Here is a 26,402-nt window from a genome sequence, read left to right as displayed (position 1 = left end):
AGGTCCTGTCTGGATTCAGTGCAAGTGGACTCACCGGTCCTCAAAGGCAGCCAGAGGCTGGATTCACCCAGCACAATAAACCACAGCTTCTTTTAAACAAGGTTTGTTGCAAAAACAAACCGTCAGTGGCTAGGTACGCACATGGTACAAAACGCGACGGCACCAAGTGATCGGCAACCAACTCGAGAGTTTTGCACCAGGGATCCGACTCAGCAGGTGCTGCGCTTGGAAGTAGCCGAGGGGTAGGAAAAAGGTCTGGATTCAGGTCTCCACTGGGCGATTTGGATTTGCCAGGGCTGATCAGCTGCCACGATCAGAGAGAGAGAGAGAGAGAGAGAGAGAGAGAGAGAGTGTGTGTGTGTGAGAGAGAGAGAGAGAGAGAGAGAGAGAGAGAGAGACCTGGATCGATTTCCTCGGAGAAAACCGGGGACAGCCGAGGGGGGCCACCACTGGTCCCTTGCCCCCCATCATCCCCTCCCACTTCAGAACCGTCCTGGTTGCAGGAATCGCCTCCTCGTGCGAACCACCCCGCAGCTCCCCCGGGGTCCCGCTGCTCCCGCCCGCCCTTCGGAGCCCTTCGCCCCCATCCAGGGAGTCTGGCAGCCCCGGGCGGCTTCCCCGACGACCCCGCGCGGCTCCCCCGTCCTCCCGCGCGCTCGGAGGCTCCGCAGGGGTGCCTCGCCTGCCGGCCCGCCCCCCGACAGCTTCGGGTCCCTCGGTTGAGATCCGGCGGAAGGAGCTCCCGCCGGGCCCTCTGCACATGTTCGGCGGCCTCTCTTTCCAGCCGAGACGCCGACACTCCACGAGGACTCGGGCGCCGTTCACCGCCCCGCCGGCACGGAGCGCGTCCGCCCGCTCGGCCGGCCGATGGCGAGGCGCGCCGAGCGCTCTGCACGTCTGTAGAGACTCCCTCACGCGGCTCCGCGCGGCTCCCCGATGAGCGGGCGCGGGCCTTCCGGGGAGGGCGCTCCGCCGGCGCCCCCCGCCCGGGCCACGCGAAGCGGGAGCCGCCTCCTTCGCCAGCGACGCCCCAGCAGGACGGCGGCGGCGGCGGCGGCGGCGCAGGAGAGGCGAGCCAGGCGCAGCTCCGGCGCGCCCGGCCATGGAGGGCTCGCCGCCGGCTCCGGCGGCCGAGGCGGGGAGCCGGTCCGGCCCGAGCCGGCAGGAGTGAGGGCGCCGCCGCCGCCAGCGCAGAGGAGGAGGCGGAGGCGGCGGTGGTGGCTGTGCTGAGCGAGCCCCCGCCGGAGCCCGGCAGCCGAGTTGTCCCCGCCCGCCGGCGAGGCGCTGCGCCCCGGCCGCGCGTCTCCATTGCGCGGCGTGACCGCGGTAGCCGCTGCAGCAAAGGAGCCGCCGCCGCCGCCGTCCCGCCCCGAGCCCGGCCGCTCCCGCCGCCCCTCTCCCGCCGGCTGGGGCGCGGCCGGGCATGAGCCGCCCCTGAGGACCCCGCCCGGGCCAGCCCCGCAGCCCAGCCCAGCCCCGCGGCCGCCGCCGCCGCCGCCGCCGCTCGCCATGGGCAAGGACCAGGAGCTGATGCAGGCGGTGAAGGCGGAGGACATCGGCGCGGTGCAGAAGCTGCTGCAGAGGCCCAAGCCGGGCAAAGCCAGTGAGTGCGCGGCGGCGGCGGCGAGGACGGGAGGGCGGCGGGGCCATTTCGGGCGCCGGCGGAGAATGCCAGGCCGGGCGCCGGCGGCCCCGCGTGGGGAGCAGGGGGCAGGGGAGAGCCCCGGCGGACGGGAGCCTCTCGCCCCGGGAGGGAGGGAGGGCGGGCGGCTCCGCCTCGTCCTGCTGGCGAGCCGCGGAGGGAGGTCCGGCCGGGGGAATCCCGCGCCTCCGCCGCCTGCAGCCCCGTGGCCGGAGCCAGCTGGAGGTCCGGCGGCCCTGCCCAGCGAGCCTTCGCTGCCCTTGGCCGCTGCCCCCCCCTGGGCCGGGGCTCTGCGGGCTCCGCCGGGAACGTGCCCGGTGCTGGCGCGGCAGGCCCGGGCAGCGGCTGCGGGCGTGGAGGGAGAGGAGATGCGCCTTGCGCGCTGCTCCCGCTGCTGCTCCACCCTCTCCGGGCGGCAGGCTGGCATCGGGGCTGGAAGGGGAAAGGCCCCCTTGAAACAGGTGGATGTTCAATGGGGGGGGAGAGAGAGAGTAACCCCCAGGAGCTGTCCGGATTGTGGCATGGTTGGCTGTCACTAAGGGGGGAGGCCGGCTGGAGGCTGGAGAGGCCTGGGCTGGCAGAGGGGCATCGAGGCTGGGTGCCAAGGCTGGGTGCCGCACGGGGGAGCACCCAGCCTGGCTTCACCTCTGCCTGCATCTGGGAGAGGGCCAGCTCTCTGCTCTGCTCTCCCTTCGGTGCTCTGCAAGCATGAGACCCCTTGGCGGGAAAGCAAGCACAGGGTGCGGGCATCCGTCCCAGGCTGGCCTCTCTGATCCGGCTGCCTCTCCAGCCCTCGGCCTTCCTCTCGGCCAGTGCTCCGGCCAGGCCTCTCTCCTTGCTGTCCTTCGCTGACACCCCCTTCCCCCCCTATGGAAGAGGGGACCCTGCTTGTTTGCCGCTGCCCTTCCCGCCCTCCTCCAGGCAAGCCGGAGGACTGCAGCTCCCATCTTGGAGACCTGCCTTCTCCAGCCTCCCTCCAGGTGTGTGAGCTTCAACACCTAGAATTCCCAGCAGCGGCCTCCAGGGTTAGGGAATTCTGGAGAGAAAGCTGCTGGTTGGCGATGAGGTGAGCCCAGCCAGCGTACCTGGAGGCCGCTGCTGCGCTGTCCTATTTGAGCAACGGTTCAGCCGAGTTAGCTGCAGAGCCTTTGGAGAGCCTGCGTTTCCAGTCCCTGGTGGCGAACGATGCAGACCATTTGGCTGTCTTTCCGGTCTGGGGGGGGGGAAGAGAATTTGGGCGCCTGGGACTTAATCTTGGTTCTGAACTTCCCTGCCTTGCTTGAGACAAGAACTGGGGCTCAGCCTCCATCAGAAGGTGGTCAGTTTCCTAGTTTTAAATGTCAGGAGTGTACTGAGAAGAAGCCTCCCTGGCCAGTTCAAAAATGCAGTGTCCACTGGGGGACATTTCTGCCAGCTGGTTGGACATCCTCGGAGCGAAACTGAGAGACAGTCTGGATGGCGAAACTCTGAGCTGCTAGTCCCTGGTGGGGTGGCAGGTGCCCTAGATGCCAGGACATGGGGCTTCTTCACCCAGTGGAGGAGAGGACCTCCTAGAACAGGGCTTTTCAATCTTTTCACTCATTGTACCACTTTTAGGATATGGCAATATCCGAGTACCACCAGTTGCCTAGCAAGGTGTCAAAAAATTGATGACCAAAAAAAAAAAAGAAAAAAAGAAAAAAAAAGAAAAAAAGTGATGAAATACAGGTAGTCCTTGACTTACAACAGTTTGCTTAGTGACTGTTCGAAGTTACAATGGCATTGAAAAAAGTGCCCCCGAAGACACCTGCCTGCCCCCAGCGGTGCTCTTCCTCCTGTCCGAGGTTTCTATTGTTGTGAGCATTTCTGTTGAGGATTGGCAGTGGGGGTGGGGTGGGAGGGTGTTTGGTTTTTATTCCCCCCATCTGCTGGGTGGTTGCAGCAGGTTTTGGTCACTTCACATGATCCTGGGACACGGTGGCCATCATAAATATGAATCAGTTGCCAAGCATCTGAATATAAATCACAAGATCCTGGAGAGGCTGCAACATTCCAGCTGATCGGCGCTTCTTCTGGGCTCAGCAGAAGTGCCAGGATCAGTGCTGCTTTCCAGCTGATTGGTGCTTCTTCTGGGCTCAGCAGAAGCGCCAGGATCAGCGCCGAGCTCCAGCTGGAGCCTGGTGCTGATCCTGGCGCTTCCACTGAGCCTTGACAGCCCCGAAGAAGCGCTGATCCTGGCGCTTCCACTGAGCCCTGACAGCCCTTCAGTTCCAGCCGTCTCTCGCTCAGGCTTGTGTGGTGCTGCCACCGGTTCAGCTCATTCCTCTCCCCCGCTACCCCTTTTCTGGGATGGTCACGTACCACCTGCCAGGTGCCAATGTACCACAGGTGGTACCCATACCACTGGTTGAAAAGCCCTGTCCTAGATCAGTGTGCCTCAGGCTTGCCAGCTTTAAGATGTGTGGACTTCAACTCCCAGAATTCCCCAGCCAACTTTGCTGGCTGGGAAATTCTGGGAGTTGAAGTCCACTCATCTCAAAGTTGCCAAGCTTTGAGGAACACTTTCCCAGACTGATGCCAACAATGGCCTCTGAGTGACTCTTTGGTGGATGGGACTTGTGGGTCGCTGTCTGGGTGCCTCATCTTCTTTCTTGCAGTGCTCACTCCTGTTTTTCTCCTACTCTTTTCCTATAAGTCCATCGTGCCCCCGTGGCACACTGGCTTTGGGGTGAGCATGTAGTTCTATATTGGGGGGGGGAGGGGAAGATGGGAAGCAGCAGAAGCTCTGGGCCAGCAGCCAACTATTTTCAGAGTTGATGCTTGAGCTGCTGCATCTTTGTGAGCATCTGAGACCTGTGGGACTGTAAGTCAAGCAGTGCTAACCTTGAAACACCCCCCCCCATAGAACAGCATCTGTTGCCTTTGAATGCTGATCTGTGGAGGGTTCAGGAGCCCCCTCAGAAAGAAACCCAGAAGGTGTTATGGGTAGACTGGACATGTCCTCGATGGGGGGCATTGGATATGAGATGTTTCATTCAAATGCAGAACGTGTGAATTCAGCCCACAGGCCATTCCCGTGAGATTCCCAGTATTTGAGGGGCTGCCCCAAAGAGGAGGGGGTCAACTTATTTTCCAAAGTACCAGAGGACAAGAGAAGAAACAATGGATGGAAACTGACCAAAGAGAGAAGCAACCTGGAATGAAGGAGAAACTTCCTAAAAGTGAGGACAATTAACCAGTGGAACAGCTGGCCTTTAGAACAGTGGTTCTCAACCTTTCTAATGCCGCGACCCCATAATACAGTTCCCCATGTTGTGGTGACCCCCAACCACTTATACATCACTGGGTGCCAGGGGCGTGGCCAAAGAAAAGGGGAAAAAATGGCGGACAGCCTTGTTTGGCGACCCCCGTGAAATGGTCACTCGACCCCAAATGGGGTCCCGACCCACAGGTTGAGAACCACTGCTTTAGAAGTTGTGGGTGCTCCATCACTGGAGGTTTTTAAGAAGAGACTGGACAGTCACTTGTCTGAGATGGAGTAGGTTCTCCTGCTTGAGCAGAGGGCTGGACTAGAAGACCTCCAAGGTCCCTTCCAGCTCTATTCTGATTCTGAGATCCTCAGGATCTAATGGTGGTCCCGTTGAGCACAAGCTTAAGGATAGATATAGGCACACCCATGCATGCAGAGGCTGCTAGATAGAGCCATATTGGGAACCAGAGCTGGGAAGAGAAGAAACCCACTTCTTGCTTATGGGGAGATGAGCAGTGAACGGCCCCATAGCTGCACCCTCAGGGCCCCCAAACAGGATAAAGCCTACTTCCTGTCTGGATGGGAGACTTCAGGCAGCCCCAGGGCTTGGGCTAGATTGGAAAGAATTGGAAGAGGCAGATCATAGGAGTGTCGACCGAGGGCTCAAGGTTGAACCTGACTTCGGAGTATCCTTGCCTTTGGGATTTTCCAGGTAGGAAAGCCCCTCACGCCCCCAGACTCTGAACATGTCGCCCAGCAGGAAAGTGGACTGAAGAAGGAGAGTGAAAGGTGCTTCTGAGTTCAGGGCTGGAGAGAAGAGCTGCTGAGGGTTCGTCAACACGCTCGGCCTCTGAAACCCAGTTGAAGGCCTTGGCAGGTGGATGGTGTCCCCTGCCGTCCACAGAAGAAGATTCACGCCGTGTTGGGCTGAAAAGGAAGCGGGTTGCTTTTCGTTAGATCAGTGGTTCTCAACCTTTTTAATGCCGCGACCCCCCCCAACCGGTTGTAAGTCGAGGACTACTCAACCGGTCGTAAGTCGAGGACTACTCAATTGGTGCAGCACCGTTTGCAGACTGGGACTTTTGGCGGGCTCAGCAGGGCAGAGACAGCCTGGACAATTCCTATTGGCTTTTGAAAGCCAATAGAATTAGACTCTATTCAAGAGAGTCTATTCTATTGGCTTTCAAAAGCCAATAGAATAAAAGGGAGTAGCATAGCTAAGGAAAAGGGGGGGGAAAATGGCGGACTGCGTTGTTTGGCGACCCCCGTGAAATGGTCGTTCGACCCCAAATGGTTGAGAGCCACTGTGCTAGATGGTCTGCCCGTAGAGATTTTTCTAAAAATATGGTGTGAACAGGAACCGACTGCTGGGTTTCCCCCCAGGTCAACAGATGTGGATGAAGGAAGACATTCTGTGATCCCCTTTCCCAGCCCAATACCTTCTGCATCTAAAAGAGGACAACTCCCCAACTTTCCAGCCGGGCACGATGGAATTTGTAGCCCAAGGCATGGCGGTGACAGCGGGGAGACTGCCTTCTTCACCATTAGTTGAGGCTCCCAGGGGAGACTCTGAGCAGACCGGGGAGGGGGGCTGGAGCCAAGCTGGGTGTCTGAATCTGGGGGGGGGGGAGAACAGGGTGTCTTTGCAGGAAGCTGATGCTGGAAGGACTGCCTGGCAAATGGGGGTCTGTGGCTTCCAGCCACAAGGAGTGTTGCTGGCCTTGGGCACTCATTTGGCACTTCCTGAAAAGTTGATCCCATCCCTCTGGAGCAGGGGTTCTCAAACCTTGGCCACTTTAAGACTTGTGGACTTCAACTCCCAGAATTCCTCAGCCAGCTTTGCTGGCTGAGGAATTCTGGGAGTTGAAGTCCACAAGTCTTAAAGTGGTCTGGAGGTTCAACCACAGTTCCCAGAGTCGTCGCTTGCTTCTCCCCAGTTCACTCCGATTTGAAAATTAAAATTCGGGGGATATTTGACTGGGAGATAGTTGCTATACTGTAATTTGCGGAGGATAGACTAAGAAAAGCTTTGAAAATTTGGATCGTCTTTGGAGAGGCGTTTTGTTAAAAAGAAATTGTGCCCCCTTTTGGTGGTGTTGAAGGTTTTTGCTCATCGGTTTGATTTGCTGGCGATGCAACTCAAGGTAGTTTGGCAGGTTGATGGTCATTCTGACAAAGAATTAGCCATTTGCATGTCACAGTGTGAACAGCCAAAGTCTTGATTAAAAACAGGGCCAAAAAAAAAAAGTGTAGATGTGAAGGGTGCGAATGCTACCCTTGACATCCCAACAGAATTAGGCATTTCAGGATTTGGGGCCTCTCTCCGGTGCGGTAAGGCAGCATTTCCAAAATGTGCTTGAGAAGTCAGCCAGGAAGAGCTTCTGGGGTCCCAGTGTTTGTTTATTTATTTATTTATTTATTTATTTATTTATGAGACTTATATACCGCTTTAAGTGCAAGCACTCTCTAAGTCAGTGGTTCTCAACCTTTTTAATGCCGCAACCCCCAACCGGTCGTAATTCGAGGACTACTCAACCGGTCGTAAGTCGAGGACTACTCAACGGGTGCAGCACCGTTTGCAGAATGGGACTTTTGGCGGGCTCAGCAGGGCAGAGACAGCCTGGACAATTCCTATTGGCTTTTGAAAGCCAATAGAATTAGACTCTATTCAAGAGAGTCTATTCTATTGGCTTTCCAAAAGCCAATAGAATAAAAGGGAGTAGCACAGCTAAGGAAAAGGGGGGAAAATGGCGGACTGTGTTGTTTGGCGACCCCCTGTGAAATGGTCGTTCGACCCCAAATGGGGTCCTGACCCACAGGTTGAGAACCACTGCTCTAAGCGGTGTACACCAGTAAGCAATGTATATATATATATATTTACATTGCCCCCAACAATCTGGGTCCTCATTTTACCTACCCCGGAAGGATGGAAGGCTGAGTCAACCCAAACAGCCTCCTCCGTCCGTGTCCTGGGGGTCTCCTCCTGTCCCGGGGGATTCATGGAGGGGGATGTAGGCACTTCTAGCCAGGAAGAGGAAAGAAAGGAGTGGGTGGAAAGACCACACTCTGCTCATGGAGGTCAGGGGGTCTGGGCATCCTCATGTTTCAAAAGATCCACGAAGGTTTTGAAGGATCATTCACAAGAAAGATACATCTCGGTGTGGAGAAGATGGATAAATGTTGTACAGAATAAGTATGGGATTAGAAAGTATCATTTAGTTTTGGATTAACTTATAGTTTAAATTGGGAGTTGTTTGTATTTGAGTTAAAGTATTTTAGGGACTTGGTTATTGGTATAGTTGGATAAGCTTAGTTAGAATTTGTTTGCTTATTTTTAACCCTGTAATTAGCTCTGGGAAGTGAGGGGGGAGGGTTGGGGTGGGGTGGGGGGAGGGAGGGAGGGTTATTATATTGTAATAATAAATTTGTATAAAACTTTTCAATATAAAAAAAAAGATCAACGAAGTTTAGAAGGAGGCATTTTGGCTTTCTGACCTGAGAGAGATCTATGTTGAGTTCTCCATTCAGTTAGGGGCTCACTGACATTTCGAGGCAGTTGCTCTCTTTCAACAGCCTGGCCTACTTTACAGGGTTGTTGTTGTGGGGTAGCCTAAGGAGAAATCCCCAGGTGTGTTTCTCAGAACAAGGATTCTAGATGCTGCATTCCCAGGATGTACTGCGAAGGTGATAAACAAGGAGGAGAACTTCTTCTGAGGTCTTCAGAATCACAGCATCCTAGGGCTGGAAGGGACCTTGGAGGTCTTGTAGTCCAACCCCTGCGCAAGGAAGACATCCTTATTTCATTCCAGACAAATGGCTGCCCAATCTTTTCTTGAAAACCTCCAGCAGTGGAATATCACACTCTAGGAGGGTAGCTGTTCCACTGATGGAGCGTTCTCACTGTCCAGAGTCACCTTCCTCAGAATCAGCGTTTCTGTGATTTGACAGCTGTTGCAGGAACAAGACCATCTTAGCTGTGACCCCCACTTAAAGGCTTGCCCACCCCTCCCAGCCTTTGCAACTGCTCCCTGCCCACACCTCCCAGCCTTTGCAACTGTGTCCTCCAGTGCCAAGGCCACCTTGTGCAATCTTCTCCTCCTTCACGATAGGGATCTTCCTGGTGCTACTTTCATGTAGTTTACTAGCCCGTGGCTATTGCTAACTGCCGAGCTAGGTGGCAGCACCCAGCCACCCTTCGCTGATCTGAAGAAAACTAAGCTAGGTGGGACTTTGTAGTATTTGGATGGGAGACCACCAGGAGATCCCAGGGCCTACCTCTCACTAGGACTGAGAATTAAAAAAAGAATTCTGAGGAAGAAGGGCCTGGTAGCCTGCTGTGGCCAAGATGCTAACACAGCTTCTCTACAAAGACACTAGGAGTCAAGTTTGACTCCAGGAAGAATTTATTTTTCTTTGTTAAGTGCTTGAAACAGATGTAAAAATCAGGCAGAAAAGTGAGATATAACCCCCCCCCCCCAAAATAATATATGTTGGAGATGCAGCTCAAGGCCTGCTGGAACTTGCATATCCACAGTGGTTGCATCCTCGAAGACCCATCGCTGGCTGCTTAGTTGATTATGCGGCTCTTGGTGATTCTCCGCTAAATGCGGAAAACTTTAAAATGTGTTTGCAATTTTTAGAGCCTTTCGCTGTTTGCCGTGCTATGTTGCTGATTATTCTTTCCCCACTGGGGTTGCTTTAATTTCTTTCTGATTTTAAATTGCTTAATTGTGTTTACGCATTCAAGGGTTTTAAATTTTATGTTGTGGACCGCTTAGAGTCTGCTATTGGGCAACGAAAAACTGCAATAAACAAATAACCATTGAAAAGAATGCTACGTAGGTCAGTTACCTACAGAATCGCCACTAGACTTTCAATTTTTGTGTTGACTACGCAGCCATTGACAAGCCTCTGGTCGTTGGCCTGCCTTCCTCTCCAGCCTGTGCCCCCCCCCCAGAGCCACACGTGGGGGTCCCACATCCCAGCCCCACCCATGGTCCTGTCAGGTGGGTTAGCAAAGACAGAGGTGAGCCAACCAGAGACCCACTCCAGGCATATTTGGGGCCACCCTCTAAAAAAAGGGTTGGGGTCAGGCCATGCTAGGGGAGGAGGGCATTTTAAGGGATTATCTGGGGCTTTAGGCAACTGTGCCAATCAATGGTGGTCCTAAATAAGGAGCAATTGGCAAGCACAGACTCAGAAGCATAAGCTTTCCTGTGCTTTAATAAAACATGTTTTGATCAAATTTGTGAGTCTAAAATGGTGCTCTCACTCTCCTATGGAGCAATGTTTCTTAACCTTTTTGAACGAATCGCCCCCTTGAGCCAATGAGGAAGTTGTCATTGCCCCCCTCCCCCAACATAACCTCTCAATCACAACATAGGAAATAATTCTTCCATTTATGCAAACACTTTTTTTGTTTTCTTTAAAATTGTCATCAGGACATATCGATGCAAATAATTTATTTCCAGTCTTTTCCCCATATCTCCCATATTCTGGCCAATGGCGCGCCCCTGTATGGGTAGAGGCTGCTGCATAATGTGCATGAAGATAAGCGATGCGTCTTCACATATGTACGGCCTTCTGTACTGAAGCTAGCTGGAGGAACATTTGAAAACACAATTCAATCCACTAATAGCGAGCGATCCGATGTTTTTGTATGACAGATATACGGCGATTCACTGTACGAAAAAGTCTCAAAAGTGTCCCCAAAACTTCTCGCTCCATCGCCCCAATATCGCCCCACTTTCGTTCCATCGCCCCCCTGAAAAATGAAATCGCCCCCTGGGGGGCAATATCGCCCAGGTTAAGAACCACTGCTATGGAGGACCTGCAAGCAATGGGATCCACTTTGTCCCCTAAAAGACGCCAAAGGCAGCAACAGTGCTCATGTTTCACAGACTCCTTAGGGCTGGAAGGGATCTTGGAGGTCTTCTAGTCTAGTCCAATCGTTTGCTCAAGTCAGGAAGCCCTATACTCTCTCAGTCAAATGGCTGTCCAGTCTCTTCTTGAAAACCTCCAGGGATGGAACACCCACAACGCTGCGAGGCAAGCCATTCCTCTGATCTCACTGTCAGGACAGTTCTTCTGACTTCTAGGTTGATCTCTCTTTTTTTTTTTTATTGAAAATTTTTATACGTTTTTACAAAAAAACAGAAAAAAATAGGACAATACAAAAACAGAAAACAACATATACAAAAAACTAAACATAACATCCCCTTCCCCATCCCCCCCCAAAACACCCCCCATTCCCCCCCCCTGAGCTTCCCAGAGCAGAATATAGGCTTAATTAAAAAAGAATTAAAAAGAATTATATATAAAAAGGAAAAAAAAATAAGACTAAAATATATGTATATATATATATATAGAAATAAGAATTATGAAAAAGCAATATAATATTTTTTTATATCCAATCTAAATTGTATAAATTCTATCCATTTATCCCAAACGGCAAGAAATTTCTCTTGCGTTTGTTCCTTTAAAAAAGCCGAAATCTTTGCCATTTCCGCCAAATAAGACACTTTTAAAAACCATTCCTGCAGTGTAGGCAAGGATTCCTTTTTCCAGTATTGTCCTACTAACAGCCTTGCGGCTGTAATCAAATTTAACATCAATATAACCTCCTTTGTGTCACAATCAGTAACTATACCCAACAAAAATAACTGCGGAGTAAATTTTACCCTCCTTCTAAAAATTCTCTGAATATTCCACCATATCTTAATCCAAAATGCTTTTATCTCTCTGCACGACCACCAAATGTGTTTAACAAGCTTCCACCCATTACGTACTTCTTGCCACGTTCTGTTACTCCTGGAGTGGGTCTCCGCACTCCAGGAGCTGTAGGAGGGATGACTCAGGAGCCCCAGGGAGGCCTTTGAAGCCTGTTAGGGGTGTCTTTGGGGGGGGTGTTTAAAAGAATGCCAAGTGTGTAAAAAGGGGGTGGTTTTCTGGCAGACATTTCTTGCTAGCCCTGATGATGTTACCTAGTTGGGTAATGAAAAATCTGCCAGAAAACAAGCAGGGTCATCAAATGGGTCCCCTGTATTGTTTTTCTACATTTATCCCCAAGCGACCTCAGGCTTCTTTGCAATGTCACATCTTTTCGCATTTGCATGTGCGGATGGCACTTGATCTTGGCTGTTCTGTGAGATTCATGCTAGAATGCGCCTGTGTCTCTACTGGAAGGAATTCACTTGGTTTGACTTTGGCCAGAGTGAAACCTCCACTTACTGTACTGGTCAGTGGTGCCATCATTCACATCTGCGCTTGATATCACAGGTGGGGTGACCTGCAAGCTGTTACAGCACAAGTGAATGGGTGCACTTTCCCCATTTAACAGAATTGGAAGGGACCTTGGAGGTCTTCTAGTCCAACTCTTGCTCAGACAGAAAACCCTATACCATTTCAGACAAATGGCTGTCCAATCTCTTCTTGAAAACCTCCAGTGATGGAGCACCCACAACATCTGGAGGCAAGTTGTTCCACTGGTTAATTGTTCTAACTGTCCGGAAGTTTCTCCTTAGTTCCAGGTTGCTTCTCTCCTTGATTAGTTTCCCTCCATTGTTTCTTATCCTGGCCTCAGGTGCTTTGAAGACTAGCTTGACTCCCTCTTCTTTGTGGTGCCCATGAGATATTGGAAGACTGCTATCATGTCACCCCTGGTCCTTCTCTTCATTAAACTGGACACACTCAATTCCAGCAACCGTTCTTCATATCTTTTAGCCTCCAGTCCCCTAACCATCTTTGTTGCACTTCTCTGCACTCTGTGCTGGAGGTCCTGGCCGGAGCAGAGCCTCAGTTTGGGATTCAGCTGTCATAAGCTCATCACAGCCTCCAGTCAGAATATTTGGGGCAACCTTTTGGGTGGACACAGGGATGGGGCAGGAACTAAAGTCTGCAATGTGGGTGGGGCTGTTTTCAGAGAGATCCTGGTCCTGTAAGAGCTGGCTGAGGAATTCTGGGAGTTGAAGTCCACAAGTCATAAAAGGGCCAAGTTTGAAGATCCCTGTGTAAGAGGGAGGTGTCTTTTTTAGCCTGGCTTCGGTGCAACTTTCTCTGTTTCCAGCTCAGAAGGTCAGGCAACAGGTTGTCCCTCATCAATCTCTAGAGTTAGAGCAGTGTTTCTCCACCTGTGGGTCGGGACCCCATTTGGGGTCGAACGACCATTTCATGGGGGTCGCCAAACAACGCAGTCTGCCATTTTTTCCCCTTTTCCTTAGCTGTGCTACTCCCTTTTATTCTGTTGGCTTTTGAAAGCCAATAGAATAGACTCTCTTGAATAGAGTCTAATTCCATTGGCTTTCCAAAGCCAATAGGAATTGTCCAGGCTGTCTCTGCCCTGCTGAGCCCGCCAAAAGTCCCATTCTGCAAACGGTGCTGCACCAGTTGAGTAGTCCTCGACTTACGACCGGTTGGGGGTCGTGGCATTAAAAAGGTTGAGAACCACTGAGTTAGAGGGCCCCAGACAGGTCCTGGGTGCTGCTGGTTGCCCAGTCCAGATGCAACGCTTTGGCTGAGGTCCCACAGGAAGCCTGGTTCCTCTGCTGGAGCTGCAACCAGGCCTGGGTGGGGTTTCTCCCTGCCTTCCCCTTTGGCAGAGCTTTTTGCCAGGGCATGTGGGGGGGGGAGGAGTGGGGGGTCTTAGCACTGCGGGCAGCAGCTCCGTCGGGAAAGTTGGAGGACCTCTCACCTGCTCATCCGTTTGCTCCTTGATTCTTCCTCCTTAATTATTGTAAAGCTGCCCACAATCTGCTTAAAGCTTTCTAAAGCAGCTTAGCTGCGAGAACTGCTGTCGGAGCTGCTCTCAGTCGGTGGGTTTCCCTTCACCGGAGAGTGAAGCTCCCTTGAAAATGTTCTTTGAGGAAGCTCTGTATCGTTCCGATTTTAGTATATGTGCTGCCGAAGGAAGCTCAAGGAAGACCTGAAGAGAGATGCTTGTATCTGGCCATGTGTAAGCAGAGGAGAAAGGTGAGAAAGAGGCACCTGCTTGCCCCAGGCCCCCAGGACCCCTGCCTCCCTCTGGCTGCTTCCAGCCTGTCCTGAACCCCAACAGGAACCCCGGCCTGCCTTTGCTAACCCCTCGGGAACCGATGGCTTTCCAAAGACGGAAGAGGCCCGACTGGACAAGGGGCTGGTCAAGGCCTGGCTGAGAACGAGAGTGATGTCAGATGGGAACGTCTTCCCTTAGCCCCTGAGCCAGCTTCATCTTTCACTTGGAGCGGATGCCGTCTCCAAGTCCAGTAGCAAAGAGTGAAATCGGTACATGCTCAGAGGCAGTCTCGGGCAGTTTGCCTCATTAAGCAAATGCTGCTCTTGCTGTGTTTCGCCGGAAGTATTTTGCGTATCCTGCAAATTTTGTGGACTTTGCTGACTTGGACAGGAATAGCTGGGCCAAACGTGAGTTTTGAAAAGCTGCGTGAGGCGCCCTGGTTCAGGGTTACGGCCGAGGCAACGGCCCCTTGGTGTTTTGGACCTCGATATACTGGACTACAGTGCCCATCGCCAATAGGCAACTGCTTTCCTCCTTATTGTCTGGGGTGATGTTGCTTCTGAAGGGCGGAGGACAAAATGGACATCAGATCCGAGACACTCAAGTCGTGATGGGGCAACATGGTTTACAAGTCTTGGGCAGCGGCGGATTAGATATGATATGTTTGAAACTACTCAGATTGGGAAGTAACCAGGCACGATGAGTTTTGAAATCGTTTCCCTCTTTTGCATCTGCATTTTAACGAGGGCTCGTTTGCTGCATCATAGGTTTCGAAGTTCTGCATTTCAGGCATTGACCAGCTGTTCCGGACACCTGCGTTGTCAGGCTGACAGCTCCGCTGCTTGCATGATAATCTCTTGATGTCTTGTTTTGCGTGCATTTTTCCAGCTGAGGGGATGCGTGTAGCCCCGGGGGGGATGGAGATGCAACGACACAACTACAAGCAGTGTTTGTGGGGGGACGTTTCTTGGCAAGTGGGAACCAGCTGTGTGTTCTCTCCCTTCAAATGTGTTTGGTCAGCTAAGCTGAATGATCCAGGCTTCTCGTTCTGCACACTGGCGGTTCCTGAGCTGTCGAGAGCCTGGCTGTTTTTCAAGGCAGTGCAGAGCTGGGGGCTCTTTCTCGCTCTGCCCATCTGCCGGGCTGCCCTTGCCCAGGAGAGGAGGGGATTGCAGGATCCTCCAGGGAGCCTCTTCTGGCTACAATTACTTTCCAGGGAAACTGTAGCTAGGTTTTTTTCCCCTCTTCAGACCAAGGCCTCTCCTCCTGAGCTGTCTTAAATCAAAGAAGAGCCAGATAAATATTTAGCATTTTGACTTGAGCCAGAAACGACAAAGCACTTGCTTCAGTGGGAGATCTGCCTAAAGTCCCGAGCTGCAGTATGACGTCTGCTAGGCTGACCTTTGGCCTGGGGATGGACAGCTGCTGCTCCAACCCAAGGGACTCCCTCTCAATAGGCAAGAACCGTTCGTGGATGACCGTGGGACCTTTCCTGTTTTCATCGTTGAGTGTCCCAGATCCAAAGCAAGAATAGAATAGAATAGAATAGAATAGAATAGAATAGAATAGAATAGAATAGAATAGAATAGAATACTGATGAATAGAATAGAATAATGATGAATAGAATAGAACACAATAAAGAATAGAATAGAAAATGAATATAAATAGAACAGAACAGAATAAAGAATAGAATAGAAAATGAATAGAATAGAACAGAATAGAATAAAGAACAGAACAGGAATAGAATAGAATAGAATAGAATAGAATAGAATAGAATAGAATAGAATAGAATAGAATAGAATAGAATAGAATAGAATAATGATGAATAGAATATAAATAGAACAGAACAGAATAAAGAATAGAATAGAAAATGAATAGAACAGAACAGAATAAAGAGTAGAATAAAGCAGAATAGAATAAAGAACAGAACAGGAATAGAGTAGAGTAGAGTAGAATAGAATAGAATAGAATAGAATAATAGAATGGAATGGAATGGAATGGAATAGAGCTGGAAGGGACCTTGAAGACCTTCTAGTCCAGCCCCCTGCTCAAGCAGGAGAATCTATTACCATTTCAAACAAGTGTCTGTCCAGTCTCTTCTTAAAAACCTCCAGTGATGGAGCACCCACGATTTCTGGTGGCAAGCTGTTCCACTAGTTAATTGTCCTCAGTGTTAGGAAGTTTCTCCTTAATTCCAGGTTGCTTCTCTCTTTGATCAGTTTCCAACCATTGTTTCTTGTCCTGCCCTCTGCGGCTTTGGAGAATAACGTGACCCCTCTTCTTTGTGGCAGCCCCTCAGATACTGGGACACTGCTATCGTGTCTCCCCTATTTCTTCTTTTCTTTAGACTAGATGGGAAAGAGCAATCTCATGTAGTAAGAAGGAGGTACAGGAGTCCAGTGTCCTTCTCAGAACTTTGCAAGCACCACCGGTGCTTCCTACGGAGAACATGGAGATGTTTGCCTCCCTTGGTGGATGCCTCTGATGGACTGTGGGATGATGGACCAGTCAGGTGGCCTTCTTTCCCCTTCTGGTCCTACCACCCTGTTGAGAAAGGAGTGCTTCTGAGGGAGCAGCAGGGTCCACCCAGAAGGCTCAGGAGAAGGAGACTCTCCAAAGTGTCATCATCGGATGTCAAAAAAAATTGTAACTGGTGCAAATTGAGCCTCCTGGCTATGCTGATGCAATCAGAGCCGGTTGAGAGAATTGGATCAGGAGAGCAAGTTCAGTCAAAAGTGGACTCGGGATGCAACTGCAGTGATCGAGGGATGTTCCGTGTTGGAGATGGGGGGGGAATGATGTGGGTGCCCTGATGCCAAGCTGAGTGGTTTGATCACTGCCCAAGCTCAAGGCTGTTGTTGAATACTCTAACCCAGGATTTAATACCTTAATACCACCCAGCTCGGTGTTAGTGCACAAAACTGTTCCCTTGCGTTCTCAGTAATTACATCCAGAGTAACTGCTTTTGAAGTTGTGCTTGCAATCTTGAAAGCACAGTGTGAGAAGAGGCAACCAGAGATGAGAAGATGCTGCTCTCAGGGATGGCTTTTGGGGGGGGGGAGAAAGAGGAGGAGGACTGGCCGGTGTTTCCTGGGCTGTCAGAGAAGGTGACCTCCATTCCAACTGCTGAAGGCTAGAGAGGAAAGAGTCACCGTTCTGTCGGTGGACTATCCAGAAGCATCTAGCACAGGGGTAGGCAACCTTGGCTCTTTTATGACTCGTGGACTTCAACTCCCAGAATTCCTGAGCCAGCATGGGGGAACTATGGCCCCTTCCTGACTCGTGGACTTCAACTCCCAGAATTCCTGAGCCAGCCTGGCTCAGCTTGGAAACCTCTCCCTTTCCCCTCAGCATGGCTGGCTCAGGAATTCTGGGAGTTGAAGTCCACGAGTCACAAAAGAGCCAAGGTGGCCTACCCCTGATCGAGCTGGTCTCTGGGGAATCATAGAAGGTGAAGATAGGAATATTTCTTTGAGATCATTCCATCCTTTAACTCCTGCAGGAATCTACCTCTAGAGCAGGGGAGTCCAAATTTGGCAACTTTAAGACTTGTGAACATGGCTGACTGAGACGTTCTGGGAGCTGAAGTCCATAAGTCTTAAACTTGCCAAGTTTGGGGAGCCCGGCTCTAGAGTAGTGTTTCTTAACCTTGCTCGGCGGGAGAATTCTGGGAGTTGAAGTCCAATCATCTTAAAGTTGCCAAGGTTAAGAAACATTGCTCCTAGTAGCTCTCTTCTTGGTGAAGACACCAGGTCATTGCTTCTTGGGAATTCTGGGAGCTACAGTCCTAATAATCTTGGCAGTGCCAGGTTGGCAAGACTGTGCAAAGTCTTGGCTTCTGCAAAGAACCGGGCAAAGTGTAGCTGTTTTTGTATGGTGAGGATCACACATTCAGAAGACCTGCCTGCATCCATTGCATACTTACAGACAGCCATCTTGGGGGCTGCCTGCTTCTGAGCTCACCCAGTTAAGAACTTTTGCTTCAAGGTTCCCAGGTGTTTTGGACTCCAATTCCCATCTGCCCCACCATTGTCTGGGCTAGCTGGGCAATGACCCGAATTGTTGAGTGGTGGAGTGAAATTTCCAAAGCTTGGAAAATAGCCTCTCTCTTTCTTTCCAGTTCTGCCTCATTCTAGAGCAGGGGTCCCCAACGCCTGGTCCATGGAGCAGTACTGGGCTGCGGCATGCCAGCAATCGGTCCGCACAAACAGGCAAAGCCCCATCCGCGAGATGCAGGCAGCACACAAAACCACGCACTCTCCGGTCCATGGAGAAACCTCTCTGCACGGAACGGGTCCCTGGTGCCCACAAGGTTGGGGACCTCTGTTCTAGAGCTTGCTTCCGAGAGGGAGACCAAAGATCACAGAAGATCTTGTGGCTGAGAAAATCCAGCAAAATGCTTTATAAATGCAAAGGAAAGAACTGACAATTTCTGGAGTCGATCCATCCACCAGCTTCAAACACATTTGGGAAGATTGTGGTAATTACACCCTCCAAAAATAAACATTCCCAGTATGGAATGTCAGTGGAACGGATTGCCTTCAGAAGTTGTAGGTGCTCCATCACTGGAAGTTTTTAAGAAAAGATTAGACAGCCATTTGTCCAGAATGATATAAGGTCTCCTGCTTGTGCAGGGGGCTGGACTAGAAGATCTCCAAGGTCCCTTCCAGCTCAGTTATACTGTTATTCTGATATTTTAGACTGTGATGTTTCTCTGTGTCATATATGTGTGTGTACGTGGGTATATGCATAATGGTATGTTTTTGAAAGCTGAGTGCAACGAAATTTCATGTTAGTGTACATTTAAAGTGACAATAAAGTTTCTCTTCTCTTCTCTTCTCTTCTCTTCTCTTCTCTTCTCTTCTCTTCTCTTCTCTTCTCTTCTCTTCTCTTCTCTTCTCTTCTCTTCCCTTCCCTTCCCTTCCCTTCCCTTCCCTTCCCTTCCCTTCCCTTCCCTTCCATTCCATTCCATTCCATTCTGTTCTGTTCAAGGGCACATTATGATGAAAAGGAAAATGTAGTTTTCAGGATTTGATTCCTCCCTTCCCTTCCCTTCCCTTCCCTTCCCTTCCCTTCCCTTCCCTTCCCTTCCATTCCATTCTGTTCAAGGGCACATTATGATGAAAAGGAAAATGTAGTTTTCAGGATTTGGTTCCTACTCAGGTTGGATTGTCTGTGTAGAGTGCACATGCAGTCTGTTTTTTAAAACAAAATAAAAACTGCATATTGGACAGCTCTGAAGGTGCAAAAGTTCTTGTATGATTTTGGATGTAATTTTTCTCTGGATTTGGGGTACAAAATGGCAAAGTGTATAGAGATGAACACGCCCATTAGCGGATGTATCTGTCATTTTCATTCTGTTAAATTTCTGGGTTCCCCCCCCACACTTTTAAGCTGCAGTCATCTGATTTTTGCATCTGGTGGAGAAGTCTTAAGAACATGTTTGCATATGTGCTCTGCATGCTCTGTTGCAGACATATATTTGCCTTAGTGGTCTACATGAACCATTCAGAGGAGAAGTTAGCTGTGTTTCCTTTCGCATTTTGACTTGAAAATGTGGCACTGATTTGCATTAAATACAAGCGGAAAAAGTTTCTTCCTCACCCTCAGCCAAGCCTCATTTCCTACCTCCTCAGATACAATTGATTGGCACGTTCAGCACACCAGGTCATTAAGCCCATAAAAAACAAGATTACATAAGTGCATGTATGAAGGGAACCCAGTTGCAATTGCAAGGCAGGAAATACGCACTGGGAGAAATAGCAGGTAATTGTTGTTGCCATGACTTCAGGTTCGTTTCTGCTGTGGTAGCACGAGACCTCAGGGAGTTGCAGTCTGGCAAGGCGGAAGAAACACCCATGGTTTTTGCTGGATTGGCGGGTTGATATTCTGGGCAGAATCTCCATCTGTCTGAGAGTCAGCGTGGGCCAGCTTTCCTTGCTGGGTGCTCCAGATATGTAGCACATTGGCTGAGAATTTGGGGAGTTGCACTCTAGCAAGTCGGAGGGGGGGTGCCAGATTGGGAAGTTGCTGGCAGGATGGAAGTTGGCTGCTGTCATGAGGAACTGCCGTGGGTCAGAGCCGGGGGGGGGGGAGAGAGATGAGCTGGGAGATCCAAGCTGAATTTCACAATCAGCCAAAGAAACTGGGTGTGCAAAACATGGGCCATCAGCTCAAAAAAAAAAAAAGAACTGGTTGATACGTCGATATGTTGGTTGATGAATAGAATAGAATAGAATAGAATAGAATAGAATAGAATAGAATAGAATAGAATAGAGCTGGAAGGGACCTTGGAGGTCTTCTAGTCCAGCCCTCTGCTCAAGCAGGAGAACCTACACCATCTCAGACAAGTGACTGTCCAGGCTCTTCTTAAAAACCTCCAGTGACGGAGCATCCACAATTTCTGGTGGCAAGCTGTTCCACTGGTTAATTGTCCTCTCTGTTACGTTCTCCTTAATTCCAGATTGCTTCTCTCTTTGGTCAGTTTCCATCCATTGTTTCTTGTCCTGCCCTCTGGTGCTTGGGAGAATAATGTGACCCCCCTCTTCTTTGTGGCAGCCCCTCAAATACTGGAATACTGCTATCATGTCTCCCCTGTTTCTTCTTTTCTTTAGACTAGCCAAACCCAAGTCCTGCAGCTGTTCTTCATATGTTTTAGTCTCCAGGCCTTTGATCATATTAGTTGCTCTTCTCTGAACTTTTTCCAAGGTCTCAACATCTTTTTTGTGATAGGGTGACCAAAATTGGCTGCAGAAGCCAGACTTACTTCAGAAATATGTTAACTAACTTAACAATTGCAGTGATTCACTTAACAATTGTGACAAGAAAGGTCGTAAGATGAGGCAAAATTCACTTAACCAATGTTTCATTTAGCAACAGAAATTTTGGGCTCAATTGTGGTCGTAAGTCAAGGACTACCTGTAAATGCAAGCCTGTGGGTAACCCCAGCCTCTGAGTGATTTGGGGCCCTGTGGCTGTCTTTCCCCCAGCTTTCCTGTTACGGTGATAACATGCTCTGCCTGGAGCTGCCCTTGAAGATTATTCGGCAGCTTCAGCCACCAGTGGGGGGGGGGAGTTGTATGTGCTCCTAGGACACCCATTTTATGGCTCTGTTCTGTGAGCTGCAATGGCTGCCAGTTGGCTTCCAGGTGCTGCTTTTAACCTTTAAAGACCTTCATGGCATGGAACAGATTATTTGAGGGACTGTCCTGCCCCTGTTGCACCAGCCCACCCCATTAGATCTGTATCCTGCAGATGCCATCTGCCAGGGATCCATGTTTGGTGGGTCCCAGGTAGAGGGCCTTCTCTGCCGTGGCCCCAGCCCTATGGAGCATTCTTCCTCCCCCCCTCCCAACACTAGGTCAGATCCATCCCTTCTGATGTTCTGGAAGTCCCTCAACACTCGGTCATGTCCCCAGGCCGGATGTCCGAGAGAAGCAGAGGCTTGTTCAGATGGCTCCACTGTTGAGGTGGATGTTCTCATTCTCTCTCTGCCAGGGTGGTGGTGGTATATATTTTTAGTTTTAATTATCTCTATTTTAAATGTTGGATTTTATATTTTTAAGTGCCTGGCTTTTATATACGCATTGTGTTTTTTTTAATCGATTATTGTATGCTGGCCAGAGTCCTTATGAGATAGGCAGCTACATCAATTTGATTAATAAATAAAATAAATAACATGGAAGGAGGAGATATAAATAAGGTGACCAACCGTCCTCCTTTAGGGAGGACAGTCTTCCTTTTTTTTTTATTAAGAATTTTTAAAATTTTACAATAAAATTCCCTTCCCCAAACCCTCCCAACCCACCCCAATACCCTCCCCCAATCTTCCCAGAGCTGAATACAGGCTTAATTAAAACTTAAAAGAAAAAAAAAAAGGAAAAGGTCTTAAACACAAATAAACCTTAAACAAATATAATTACAGTCATTAAACAAATTATAAAATACTTTAACTCCATTATATATAAAAAACAGAAAGAGGAAAAGAAAAAAAAGAAAAAAAGAAAAAAGATAAAAAATTAGAAAAAATAATAATAATTACACTTCTAAATAATATCTTAAACTTTAAATATAAATTATTCAAAAACTAAATAGTATTTTCTTATATCATACCTATATTGTATAAAATTTATCCATCTTTTCCACACCAAGAGGTACTTCTCTTGCGATTGCTCTTTCAAGAAAGCCGAAATCTTTGCCATTTCCGCTAGGTAAGAAACTTTGAAAAAGCATTCTTGCAAGGTAGGCAAAGATTCCTTCTTCCAATATTGCCCTATTAACAACCTAGCTGTCCTCCTTTTGTAAGTTCTGTCCTCCCTCGAAAAATGTCCTCCTACATGTCCTCCTTTTCGATATTTGAAGACTAATCTGCAGGGTTTTTTTTTTCTTCATAGAACGCTCAGAATGGTGTTCCGGCACCTTTTTTTGATGGTTTTTTTTTCAACTTTTGCATGAGTTGTGCTACTCCTGCTATTGGCTTTCGAAAGCCAATAGGAATTGCTGTTGAGCGCGCCAAAACACCCAGCTGGCAAACTTTGCACATGCAAGTTGTCTATATTATTGTTGCAATGAATAAAATGTTTCTTTTTTTTACAATGTTTTTTTCTTCAATTTATTTGTGTCCTCCTTTTCATTGTAAAAAAGATGGTCACCTTAATAGAAAGCACTGTGTTCAGGGAGATTGTAACCCAGAGAGGTGGAGATTCTCTTTTGATGGCTGTCTAGAAGCAGGTAGATATGTGCAGCTGATGCTTTCATTAGTGAACATAGCTGCCCTGTGGGCTCAATGGCTGGACCTGTTCTTTTCAATCTTCTTTCATATGGGGGAATTTTATTCATTTACTGATTAAATTTATAGGCCGCCCATCTCACAATGGCATAAATAACGGTATAAAACAATTAAAAGGTTAAAAACATTAAAACTTTGGGCATTGAGAAAACATAAAATTTGGGCATTTAAAGCATAAAATTATGTTTAAAATTAACAATACAGATAAAAAGAACTAGGTTACCTACCTGAGCAGGGGGTTGGACTTGATGACCTCCAAGGTCCCTTCCAGCTTTATTATTAGTATTATGGATCATCGCATAGTCGGCCAGATGTTCAGACTGGATTTGTTATTTTGTCTACCTATCGAGTCCTCACCCAGGATCTGGGATAGGCAGATGTGGATGTTTGATGGTATTACAGATATCGTCGCAGGATGGAAGCGGTTCCTAGTAAGGCCGCCTTTTGCAATTGACTAATAGCGAATTTGTCAATGCCAATGGTGTTCAAGTGGTGCTCCAGTTGTTTTGGGATTGCACCCAAGGAGCCTATGACTATTGGTACTACCCTTGCTTGCTTTTGCCACAGTCTTTCTATTTCTATTTGTAGGTCTTTGTATTTTGTTATCTTCTCCAGTTCTTTCTCTTCTATTCTGCTATCTCCAGGCACTGCCACGTCCACTATCCAGACTTTTTTGTCATTATTATTATTATTATTATTATTATTATTATTATTATTATTATTATTATTATTTTAACCAGTGTTGGCTGGAGGTGGGATCTTCTGCTAATGTACTAACCATCTCCAAAATGGGACCTTAATCACTGAAAGATGTGTGGACTTCAACTCCCAGAATTCTCTTGGCTTGCCATGCTGGCTGGGGAATTCTGGGAGTTGCTGTCCACTCATCTTTCAGTGATTAAGGTCGAGAAACACCACAGCATTGCTGTAAATAAGGGCAGTTTACAGCAAGCGGAGCGGAGGGGGGCAGTACAACATCACAGTTCTTCTGGCATTTTTGCCTATCTAGGGCTGAGTGGACTTCAGGTCCCAGAGTTCCCAGGCAACATGGCTGCCACTGAGCATACTGGGAATTGAAATCTGGACCTGCAAGGGCAGCTTGGGTGGGGGAAGACAGCTGTTCTTGGTAGCTGAGGGCAGAGACTTCCCAATTCAGCTTGTGGCATCTTCAGGCAGAGCACAGAAAGAGGCTCAGCACATGGCAGCTGTCCTTCAGGGCGCCCATCACCTGCACGTGGCCACGGGATCTGAGTGGGTTGGCATAGAGGATGCTGCTGAGCCTGGTCCATTTTTTTCTCAGCAGCTTCCATGCAGCCTTCACTTCCCTCAGACCCCACCTCGGTTTCCAGACCTGTCCTGCTGGCAGAAGTCTCCCCTCGGATTAACCGTGGTCAGAATCAGAATCGAGTTGGAAGGGACCTTGGAGGTCTTCTAGTCCAGCCTCCTGCTCAAGCAGGAGACCCTAGACCAGTGGTTCTCAATCTTTTTAATGCCGCGACCCCCAACCGGTCGTAAGTCGAGGACTACTCAACCGGTCGTAAGTCGAGGACTATTCAACTGGTGCAGCACCGTTTGCAGAATGGGACTTTTGGCGGGCTCAGCAGGGCAGAGACAGCCTGGACAATTCTATTGGCTTTTGAAAGCCAATAGAATTAGACTCTATTCAAGAGAGTCTATTCTATTGGCTTTCAAAAGCCAATAGAATAAAAGGGAGTAGCACAGCTAAGGAAAAAGGGGGGGGGAAATGGCGGACTGCGTTGTTTGGCGACCCCCGTGAAATGGTCGTTCGACCCCAAATGGGGTCCTGACCCACAGGTTGAGAACCACTGCCCTAGACAATTTCAGACAAGTGACTGTCCGTCTCTTCTTAAAAACCTCCAGTGATGGAGCGCCCACGATTTCTGGAGGCAAGCTGTTCCACCGGTTGTCTTCATTGTTAGGAGCTTTCTCCTTAATTCCAGGTTGCTTCCCTCCTTGATTAGCTTCCATCCCTTGTTTCTTGTCCTGCCTTCTGGTGCTTTGGAAAACCAATTGGCCCCTTCCTGCTTGTGGCAGCCCCTCAAATACTGGAATATTGCTATCATGTCCCCCCCCCCCCGTCCTCCTTTTCTCTAGACTGGCAAATCCCGCAACCGTTCTTCATACGTTTTAGTCTCCAGGCCTTTAATCATCTTAGTTGCTCTTCAATTAATTCCAGCTTCCCTGATTCCAACTGATCACTTTAATGGCTTCCTCTGCCGGCAGCTGCGTTTCATAAAACCCAGACTGCAGAAGAGCAGTTTGTCCAGCAAAGAAAGGGTCTCCTCACAGAGGGGGGGGGGCAGGGAATGACGTGAGGGTGCAAACAGGGCTGGCCCTTTTTCCAAGGCCAGGATGCAGGCAGGAGAAGGTGATGGGAAAAGACACTTGAATCCCACGAACTGTAATATAATCAAACCTAACACTTCATATATATAACGTTGTTAGCCTTAGCTGGACTTGCTGACTTGGAGGACAGCTCCCATCATTTACGGCCATGGCTGCGGGCCACGTTTGGCTGTGAATGATGGGCCCTGCAGTCAGTCCTATTGGAGGGCACCCAGAATTACGTCGGGTGTGATTTTCGTATGAAAACTACACGCCGGTTTTGGTCTTGCCTCTTCTCTGAAATAGGTAGTTGCTTGGAAACAGCTTGCCCTATTTTCCGATTCCCTCCCCACCCCTGGCAGTTAGGGATCTGTCTTGTGGGGAAGCGGGCTGTGTTCTGGAGGGTAGGGGGAGATGAAAAAAACCCAGCCAGCCCTGCCTCCCAGGCAGATTCTGATGGCCAGGATTTAAGACTAAGATAGACTGCCTCGGAACACGGTGCTCTTGTCAACATACTGTGGTTGGAATTGGACTCCATGGAAATCTGTGTGTTTCTTTTTTAAATATTAAAAGGACCAAACTGTCTGTGAGGATTAAGCCTCCTTTTTCCTAAAACAATCAGCTGGGAGGGGACATGGGGGTGGGGGAGGGAGCAGAGAGAAGCTTCTTGCAGCCCAGGGCTGGAGGGGAGGGGAGGGGGGGCTTTGGGGAAAGAAAGAGGGACAGACGCTTCCTCTCCCGTAGTAAAGTCTCCCTTGACTATGAGAGGGAGCTGCATTTACACGCTTTGCAAGAAGTGTAACGGTGCAATTTAGCTGTAAGATATTTTCAGCACCACATCTGGTTAAGTGTGAACATTTGTAAAGGTTTTGCAGAGAGCGCACAAACATACCTTACTTTGCTCCTTGTATTCTGAGCATCTCTGATGTAAATACGCTCCAGGCAACATTACAGCTCACTTAAAAAAAAAAAAAAATCTACACAGTAAAAGAGTTTGCCAATCAGGAGCAAGTATAAAAATAAAACAGCAGCGGGATCAGGAGCAGATTAAAACCGTGGTCTGTATTTACTCAGGTCCAGGAAAATCAGGCAAGATGGGGCTCAAAAGGTCCAGGGGGTGGGCTGGATCCTCTGGGGGGGGGGGGAAGCCCTGCAGGATTGGTGGGGCTGGCTGAAGTCCCCCCCCCCCACACATCACAGGGGTTTTCAGGGCGTTCTTCAGTAAACCACGGCTAAATAAACGATGGCTTCATGCCATGTGTGAATCTGGAGAGCCTGGGTGTATTTCCTACATTTGCAATTTGGCTGGTTTGCATATTCTTCCAAGTCTTTTTATGCAAGGATAGTGCAGGATGGAAAGCAGGGAACAACGTAGATAGAGATTAAGGTGGCCAAGATCGCACCAGCG

At 49.4% G+C, this 26,402-nt stretch overlaps 1 protein-coding gene across 4 annotated transcripts in view; it reads left to right on the top strand.

Moving 5' to 3' along the window:
* The first annotated feature begins 1,413 nt into the window (after positions 1-1,413).
* The window catches only part of CASKIN1 (CASK interacting protein 1), a 118,084-nt gene continuing 93,095 nt past the window's right edge, over positions 1,414-26,402 (top strand). For 2 of the 4 annotated variants that reach the window (XM_039349714.1, XM_039349711.1), the window contains exon 1: positions 1,415-1,603. In XM_039349714.1, the coding sequence (XP_039205648.1) occupies positions 1,510-1,603 (94 nt within the window). In that variant the 5' untranslated portion in view covers positions 1,415-1,509. Of the gene's footprint in view, positions 1,604-26,402 lie in introns of all 4 variants that reach the window. The other 2 variants (XM_039349710.1, XM_039349713.1) reach the window with 2 other exon arrangements.

Source organism: Crotalus tigris, unplaced genomic scaffold (genome assembly GCF_016545835.1).
Source record: "Crotalus tigris isolate CLP2741 ecotype Arizona unplaced genomic scaffold, ASM1654583v1 scf7180000018301.7375997, whole genome shotgun sequence".
NCBI classification, from domain to species: domain Eukaryota; kingdom Metazoa; phylum Chordata; class Lepidosauria; order Squamata; family Viperidae; genus Crotalus; species Crotalus tigris.
This window is presented reverse-complemented; position numbering and strand designations above follow the sequence as displayed.